The sequence below is a fragment of the Melanaphis sacchari genome, unplaced genomic scaffold (assembly GCF_002803265.2).
Source record: "Melanaphis sacchari strain LSU unplaced genomic scaffold, SCAv2.0 Contig7_pilon_pilon, whole genome shotgun sequence".
NCBI lineage: Eukaryota > Metazoa > Arthropoda > Insecta > Hemiptera > Aphididae > Melanaphis > Melanaphis sacchari.
Genome location: NW_020271560.1, coordinates 4,448,686 through 4,458,336, shown reverse-complemented (window position 1 = coordinate 4,458,336; position 9,651 = coordinate 4,448,686). Strand labels below are relative to the sequence as shown.

The 9,651-nt window shown below is 27.4% G+C and overlaps 3 protein-coding genes across 3 annotated transcripts; 2 read left to right on the top strand and 1 right to left on the bottom strand.

Annotated features, from left to right (window-relative positions):
- Positions 1–237: 237 nt before the first annotated feature.
- On the top strand, positions 238–2,057 carry LOC112601615 (piggyBac transposable element-derived protein 4-like). Its single transcript, XM_025349320.1, has 3 exons — positions 238–361; positions 437–1,846; positions 1,935–2,057. The coding sequence occupies exons 1-3, from the start codon at positions 238–240 to the stop codon at positions 1,943–1,945; spliced, it is 1,545 nt and encodes a 514-aa protein (XP_025205105.1). The 3' UTR covers positions 1,946–2,057.
- Positions 2,058–3,970: 1,913 nt separating this feature from the next.
- Positions 3,971–4,626, top strand: LOC112601840. The gene has a single exon (XM_025349656.1). The coding sequence runs from the start codon at positions 4,137–4,139 to the stop codon at positions 4,599–4,601; it is 465 nt and encodes a 154-aa protein (XP_025205441.1). The 5' UTR covers positions 3,971–4,136; the 3' UTR covers positions 4,602–4,626.
- Positions 4,627–4,951: 325 nt separating this feature from the next.
- LOC112601784 (male-specific lethal 3 homolog) lies at positions 4,952–8,627 on the bottom strand. The gene is made up of 11 exons (XM_025349562.1): positions 8,346–8,627; positions 8,206–8,274; positions 8,038–8,147; positions 7,739–7,979; positions 7,514–7,659; positions 7,198–7,350; positions 7,040–7,116; positions 6,893–6,962; positions 6,664–6,833; positions 6,229–6,313; positions 4,952–5,252 (listed from the first exon to the last, which is right to left on the bottom strand). The coding sequence occupies exons 1-11, from the start codon at positions 8,448–8,450 to the stop codon at positions 5,135–5,137; spliced, it is 1,344 nt and encodes a 447-aa protein (XP_025205347.1). The 5' UTR covers positions 8,451–8,627; the 3' UTR covers positions 4,952–5,134.
- Between the last annotated feature and the right edge of the window lie 1,024 nt (positions 8,628–9,651).

Genomic DNA, 9,651 nt, shown 5'->3' with positions numbered 1-9,651 from the left:
ATCGGAAAGACCTGTATAATGCAAATTTAAAATAAAAATAGTTTGGTCGCCGGCGGTCAACTGGCGTGGTAATAATGTCTTATAACTATGACGCCAGATTGGTCGCCGGCGCCCATAATAAATGTATAAGAAATTATTATTGTTATTAATCGTTTATCGATCGCGACGCGTTCTTGTGCTCGTTTCATATTGTGCGTTCTTAATATTTTTATATTACGCGTATTATTTTTTATTACAATGGATCAACAACAGATCGAAGATGCACTTAGTGATTCAGATTTTTCATTTTCGGATGAAAGTGTTGATGACAGCGATGACGATCCTCTTTTTCAACTATCTGATAGTGATGATGAATTCGATGGTCACGAATCACTTCCAGTACAAATTAATGTGGATAATGATAATAATATATAATCAAACTGGTATCCTGTTACAGGTAATTACCAAAAATATTTTGTTTACGAAAACAATCGCACGTTACCTGAAGAATTACTGGTAAATAATGAACCATATGATTATTTTAAATTATTTCTTACTGACGATATACTTAACTGTATGGTTTTGGAAACTAACAGAAATGCTGAACAGTATCTAAAAAGTATTAGACTTTCGCGAAGTAGTAGATTCCATTCATGGGAACCCATAACATTAGAGGATATGACGAAATTTATTGGATTATTACTTTGGATGGGTGTTGTAAAATATCCGACCATTTCTGATTATTGGAGTAAGGCTGAACGATATGAAAATAATGTAGCTTCGAAAATAATGAGCAGAAATAAATTTGAACTAATATTACGATTCTGGCATTTTGCCGATAATGAAACAAGTGATAGATCCGATCGTTTGTACAAAATAAGGAATATTCTCGATAAAATTAATTTCAATTTTGATCATTTACTTACACCGGGAGAAATCATTGCTGTAGACGAGTCTATGATCCCTTTCAGAGGAAGATTAAAATTTCGGCAATACATTCCGAGCAAACGACATAAGTACGGTGTTAAACTATTTAAAGTATGTGATGTTAACGGTTTTACATTTAAAATAATTATTTATGAAGGAAAACAGTCTATTGCTGGTCAATCGTTAGGTGAAACAATCGTACTGTCGTTATGCGAAAAATATCTAGAAGAAGGTAGAACAGTTGTTACAGATAATTTTTATACTTCTGTTCCACTCGCTAAAAAACTTTTAAAGAAAAAAACACATTTAGTAGGAACACTAAGGAAAAATCGCCGTTACTTACCTAAAGAAGTAATTACAAAAAAAATAAAAAAAGGAGAAATTTTCGGAAAAGAAGACGAAGATGGAATAGTAGTATCTAAATTTAAAGATAAACGAGATATATTTTTACTATCTACACGTTACAAATTAGATATTGTAGACACGGGAAAACAATCTCGGAAAAAAGAAAATATTTTGAAGCCTGATGTCATTTTATTTTACAATTCAGGAAAAGCTGGTATTGATTTATCGGACCAACTCGCATCCTATTCTACTCCAGTCAGAAAAAGTATCCGTTGGTATCATAAAGTCATGACTGAGATATTACTTAATACTAGTGTTATTAATGCTCAAATCATGTATAACATGAAATATTACAACTCAAAAATGAATGTAAAACAATTTCGCGAGTCGTTAATTGATAAAATGCTTAACCTAAGACCTACCAGCCGGAAATTAGCACAAGAAATGTCCACACCTAAAACTACTGGAAATCAGAGAAGATCAGCAGCACCTAAACATAAAATTGAAGAAACAGAAGAGAAGTGTGCAAGAAATAGGAAACTACGAAAACGTTGTACAGAGTGTTATAAAAAATATCACAAGAAAAAGGATTTAGGTAATAAAATTATTTGTTGCAATTTCAATTTAATTTTCTTCATGAAATAACTTAAAAACTAATAAAAAAATGTATTTGTATGTTTTAGAGAAGCATTAAATAAAACAAAAAAGGTCACTACGTTTTGCAGCACATGTCCATCAAACCCATTCATTTGTTTATCATGTTTTTCTGACCATAAATAATAATAGTTTTTGTAAAATATAGAATAAACTCGAAATACACTTAAAATTAAAAAATAACTTTGTTTTTTTTTTAACTTATTTGTTTCTCTCTTGTGTACGCCATAGTGTTATTATTAAGTTTTTATCTGTACGCCATCAAAATATAGAATTTATTGAATACTATGAGAGGTTTGAACCGCCGGCAACCTAAGCGGCCCACGAAGAATAATTCAGTTTAGGTCGCCGGCAACCTAAGTGGCTCCACTTTAACACATCCATGTTAGGTCGCCGGCGGGCTCGTGGCAGTCAACGTGTTAAGCAAACAACTTATTTTAAGTCATAAGTGCCCGATTTTTTACATAATTATTTATTTATTTTTATACATTTAAAATAATTTTGATTAAATATAAATGATAAACATTTCTGATACATAGATTCTGTTTCTGTTGAAACATCTATCACTATAATTAATTTAATCTTATTGCATATTTGACTATTTGAGTAAAATTTAATACAAGCTCTACAATTTATTGATAATTAATAATTATAATACCCACTGGATACAAGTTTAATATTTTATAAATATTAAATAAAATCATTTTTACTTAACTCAGTTAAACAATTACAAATTTACCTATAATTCCTTTTAATGACATTTCAATTTTTCCATAATAATTAATTAATATTCAATATAATTTTTAAAGTATTTGTATGGATTAACAAATCATTCACAAACAATATATTTATTGTTGATGCATAAATATCTTCATATCCTATAATTGTTTGCATTAAAACCGGGCCCCTAATCAGTAATCACAAATAAATCATTTACTTTATTTTATTTTATATTATTAGAAACCATTATAAATTTAATACTTATTAAATATTTATTTATTTATTTAATTATTAATTTAAATAATATTATTTATCCAGTAACTTACATAGAATTTACACTGTTTTTATTAGATTTAGGCTGAAATTGTGTTCAAGATGCCCCCCTCCGTAAATATGTTTTGGATCCACGCCTGTAGCTGGTTATGTTTGAGTTGTTTGACTTTATAAAAAAGGCGGAACCGCATGTGGCTCTCGTCATTGTCAGATGCGACTCGCGTCTTGTTTACAAAATTAAAATTTACTTAATATTATTATGAATTTTAATTTTTAGGTAATAGCTTATAAAAAATTAACAAATTATATAAACATTTTGGCTCTTGGTATCATTGTATTTATCTACGTGGCCTGCGAACCTATTCATGTTGGCCACCCCTATAATATAACATATACCTATATCATATAATGGACCCTCTGATCAAGCTCGTGCGAGGGCTCAAGTATGTAAATAATATTATAATAGGTTTATTTTAGTTTAATAATTCATTAATATATTATACCAATTATATTTCGTAAATTAATTTTTGAAACATTGTGTTCAAAAAAAAAAGAAATAACCTTGGTTATCAAAAAGTTAAGCAATCTTTGCTCAGAATCATTTTTTATCGAATACAATTATTGGCTGCTTAACACTCGATTACAGCTGACGAAGTAGGTACGTCTCGTCACATATTGTACAGCAAAGTAGTTATCTTTTTGACTGCTTTATTTTCTTTCTTATTGTTTAATGGGGTCGGCGGTCGGCTGAACTATTTTTTTCCAAAAATAAACCGCATGTATTATATACATTAACTGTCCCTATTATAATATTATTGCATGCATTAAAACCAATTAATTAAATAATATTGTTTGTAAAGAATTTTTTACCAATAAAATGGGAGTATACTATTAATATAATTTTGTATTTACAAAACACCTATAATAAATAATAATGATAATATTATACATCCTAACGTTTTTGGAACAAATGTGTTATGGAACTACAGATACCACCTAGTTTTTTTTATCATCTGGTTCTCAGTTATCAGTTATCATTATTATTATGACGGGTGGTGAAATCGTTATCTTATCTCACAGAGTTGTTGTCGAATTTTCTACACAAAATTAGTAATTAGTAATTACAGCCGTCGTAAACACTAAACAATGATCAACTAATAATGACTTGAGGTTTTGAGCATTCGATCCGCCGTCGACGCCCAAATAATAAAATTTTATAGAACTTGAAACTCACCACAATGGGTCACGAGCGGTCGGTAAAGCAAATCGACGATGAATTGGATGAGATTTGTCTACAAATGATACAATTAATGGATGAGTATTGTTCGAGCATTGGTCGACTAGAACACTGTTTACGTGATGGTTGCGTGCACCTAGCCAAAAGTAGGTATGTGATGGGCAATCGTAGTGTATCCGATCTACAGCTACCAACATCTGGCCCGTACATTGCTCGCTCGAAAGTAGTACGCGAGGAGAACTCTGACACCATCAAATTGGCACATGACAATGATGGTGACGATCCTATCAAACGTTTTGGTGTGCTCGTTCCAGGTAGTCTACGCATGGCTCAAGAAAAATTTTGTAAATGTTTAGAGTCTACAGTCGAAGCCGCAGTCATAAAATCGGAAATGGAAAAAGTTCAAGAAAATTATGTGTCATTAAAGGATATGAGAAGTCGGATGAAAAACGTAGTTAATAAATGAAAATAAAATAAACATTAATTCCTCATACAATTATATTATATTTATTTTTGTTTTTGTTTTTGTTTTTTTTTTTAATATAAATAAATAAATGAAAAATGATTTAAAAAAAAAAAAAAGATTAATAAGTAATTTAACCTAAACAATAACAATAAATATGTAAGTTTAAACTTTAAGAATTAATTAGGTATAGATAAAATCTCCTTCATTTATTAACCATAAATTATTTTTTTTTAAATATTATATTTAATTGCATTTTTATCCTTTTTGCGAATATACTATGACATTTTTTTAATAATGTATTATAATACTTGATACACAGATGATAATAATATTTATATACATATAAAAAAGTCGAAAGTTATAAAATTTCTGAATAATAGTTGTTGGTAAAGAGATAAGTTAAAATACTTTAACTTATTATTTTCATAAATAACTTACAGTTATTTAACATATTCGATATCTGTACATTTATATATAAATATATATATATATAGGTATGCAATGTTTAGATGTAAAGGATGTCTTAAAAAAACTTAAATATTCTTTTGATTTCGATGATTTCGAATCGAAGCACTTGATTTTACTGTAACATCCATCTCGTTTTTCACATAATACTGCATTCCAAACAAATGAGTTTGAGTTGAGAGGTATCTATAAAAATATAGAAAAATATATTAACTTATATAAAGCACAATCATGTTAAATACAAGTAAATAATATTACTGGAGATATTGACATTACATTTGAAAATTTCAATTTTTTGCCACATTCAAATTATCTTAGATTTTTCAATGTCATATTTTTAAAACTTAACACTAATATTGTAAATAATATTTCTAAAATATATTCTAATTAATTAAACTAAAAATTGATCAACTTAAAATTAATTTGAAAAGACAATTAAATATTAATACAAATATAATTTCTTTAGATTGCTATATATTTTTCAAATAAATAGTATGATGTTTTTATTTGTTTACATTGTGAAAAAAAAGTGGTATTATTTCCATTAAATAAATAATTATTTTGGAATCTACCACCAACAGTGGATTAAATAGACTTAAATAATTATTGTTGGCAAATTTAATTTCAAGAAAAATGTTTATGATTAGAACTAGAAACAAGGCAGTTCTAAGCATAATTATAAACCAAAGTTAAAAAATGATCATTAATTTGATGTATACTACATAATGGATAAACGGTGTTATCAACTATAATAAATGAATTCTAAATTGTTTAAAATTTAAAAGCCTTTACAATCATCAAAATCAAAATAGTGTTGCTTCAATTCATTGGTGGTAGTCAGGGAAAGTAAATAATCAAGGTTATAAAATATCTGTGCAGTTCCAATTTAGACACTACTATGTAATAAGAACAACAGTCTTAGGTGTGTCAAATTGGAGAAATCATTTTTTTTTTTTTTTTTTTGTTATATACAAAATCATTATTTATTACGCCACATCAAAACTAATATATATTTTGTTTTATGGTAAATTATCTAATACATGAATTTGGCAAACTTTAAATGCATATATATGAAAAATCACTTATTATAAAACAGCTAATAATATTTATTTTAATATTTAGTATTTAAATTATTTAAATATATTAAGTTAAAAATATTTACTTTAGCAATCCGTTACTGTATGAATATACAATTGAAAGTTTTTCACCATCCACTTCAGTTTTAGCCAATATTTTTGGTAAATTTTCTAGAAATTGAAAAAAAATATATTATTTTTTTAACAAAATCAACCTACAATCAAAATGTACTTTAATAACAATTATTATTAAAAATAAACTTGAATGTTAAATGTAAATACACTTTACTTCAAATATTTTAAACTTTAAATCATCTATCACTTTAATGAACAATTTAAAAGATGAAGATGTGAATAATAATATCATTAACAATATTTTCTTGTTCATTGAATTTGTAATAACATATTTACATATTAAGGTCTTATAAACTTAAAAATAAGTTTTTTTTTTGTTTGTTTAAAATCTTACCAAAATACTTTTTTAAATAAAATTTAACGTCAATTCTTAAATTAATACATACCCAAAAGCCTTAAAAGATGGTATACACCATATATAACAGCCGGTTGTTTTATTTCTTCATCATACACACTGTCAGGGACAGCTTTCCATGAGTCTGCTTTTGATACATACTCATCACGTGCTTTTTCAAACATATCTTTTACAATTTTTGAACATTGAGGTTTTGTTAAACTATAAATAATATCACATAAATTAAACACTAGAATAAAACATAAAATTCTATTAAATACCTGCAATCTGAACAAGTTTGTTGAGAGCTAGCATATTGACTGGTTGAACTTCGTGTATTTTCCCGTTTAACTAATAATTAAAGTATTAACATTTAAAAATAATATTTCATTAAAAATGTAGCAAATTAATTTTATTTTTATTTTTACCTTTAACATTATTTTTGTTTTCGTGGCTATCCAATTCTTCACCATTTTGTACATTATTATAGTCTTGTTCACCATTTCTAAACACATGATTAAAATATTTAATGAATCAGTAGTAGAAAAATAATTATTAAATTAAATAAGTAATAATTCAATCATACTGAGAAATAATATTGTTAACAGGTGGTTGAAGAGTCACTTTTAACGCTTCATAATATTGAGCTTGTTCATCTTCATTTACCAACAATTTTCTGAATAAGAAAGTGTTAAAACAAATTCTCAGACCATCTAATACTTCTACACAAATGATGTAACTATAAATATTTAAAAAAAAAACAAAACCAGATTATAAATTTAAAATATTACAAATAACAGATAGAAATTAAAAATTTAAATACTAAATATTTAGTCAAGAATGTTTTATAACATATAATATGATCTATTTCATGGTAAAAAAAAATATATATATAAGCTAACCGTTTTTCTAGTTGTTTTTTGTCAAGTACTTCAGGTTGACGTTTTTTTTTTGTTGCTTTATTGTCACTGAAGTTATTTCTTGCTAAATACCTAAGGTAACTTTCAAGCAATGTAACTACATTAGGTTGACAAGGTAACTGCACCAACTAGAATTATATTAAGTAGGTAATAAAAGAATAATATAAGCAATAAAACCGAATTATACTTAATATTAGTATTTCTTACTGTATTCTTTTCGTGTGCTAAATAACAATTATAACCAGTATGGTATTTTAAATTATCTGGAAATTCAAGGTCTGGTAGCCTTCTTTTGGGTAATAATATTGTATCAATAGGTACTGGTACATTTTCGTCTTCCACCATAGACTTATCATCTATAGGAATTGTGGCTGGCTCTATTACTACTGGTTTTGGTTCTGGTTTAACTACTCTTTTCTTTCGTTCTTTTCTGTATAAATTCCCACCACTGAAACAATAAATTTTTTTTGCTTATCTATCCTGTCAGATCACCATGTAACACTTACGGCGTAAGTTGAGCTTCTTCAGCTAGTTCTTTTTGAAGCTTGCGATTTTCTTCTGTATCTTTCAATATGAACTCATCAGTTACATATCGATCCCATGTGGAATTCCATCCCTAAAAAATACATTTACGCATAAAACAATGTAAAACATTATAAACGTATTATATTTACTTGAAAATGAATGAGAAATTTGCAGAATTTGCGGCCTTGTTCATCTTTTTCGGGTACTACTTTTAAAACCTGAATGCGTGGATTTTAAAAATGGTTTATTAAAATGTTATAAGTGGTATAGTAAACGAATATTTAATTACTTTAGAATCATAAAGGACTTTAGTTTTCGCAGGGTCTGGCTCGTAGCACAGTACTTTTTCGCCTTCTTCAAATTTGCATTTAGTCAATACTTTTTTTGAAGCCATGATTAACGATCGACATTGCCACAACGAAGTCAACGAGGATTAAATGATATCTCTCTTAAACTTCTACCATGATGTTCGACACGATTCAAATACTAACTAAATGAAATAACAATAACCAAAATCAATAACAAGTAGAAATTATACAATTATAAGAGTAAATTAGTAAATAAAACTCATTTTTTGAAAAACATCAACTTCTTATCACTACGCGCTACTATCACTTATCAAGGACGCCATTCGGTGTGACCAATAACAAAACGTATAATATATATCGTATTTAGAACAATGAATAATGATTGCATTGTTTACTACAAACCACGGTTATAGTAAATAACCATTAACCGTGCTACAAACATTAATAATAACGGCAATTCCCATTTCCCACAAAAATCAGATACTCCGAAAGTAAATTCACTATTTACTATTTAGTATTTACGACTATTTTACAGTACCGCCATATTATTTTACTTCGATATAAAAATACTTAAAAAAAAATGTGGGAAAATGGGTACCAACGAGTAACGACCGTACTAAAAACTATACAAAACTATACACATCATACATGATTATTATATTATACTATACGCCATACGGTACATGACTGCTCAAATCCAGCTTTTCCCATTCTACGGGTCTTGAAGTATTTTTAATGGGGCGCGATTCTCGGTTTTCGTAAACTAAAAAGACACATATCTTGATTATACATTTTATAAAAAAATCACATTTTATTTTAGTAATATTAGTTTTAATACGGGTCTCTTGTTCGGAAATTTCAATTTAAGAGCTCCGATTACAAAGTTTCGGTAGATACACGACACACCTAACATCTCCCCTCCCGTACGCACGCCTATGGTTAAACCGTTTTCTCTGAGTATGAATTGTAGTAGGTATACAAGTGTTTATTTTCAAAGGTAACATGAAATATTTCAAATACATGACTTTAAATTTGATTTCGTTTTTACTACATACAGGACAAATCTTAATCACACATTTATAGTTATATTATTTTAATAACTTATTTTTATTAAAACTACAAAGTTTAATTATTATTTTATCGAATTTATAAAAAAAATATTATTAAAATTAAAATAAATTATTATAATAATGCATTAATGACTTTAAATAAATGATTAATAATTAATAACCTCGCAGAGAGGCCTCAAAAACTAGCTTTGTTTTTTTCATTTTTTAAGAATTTAAT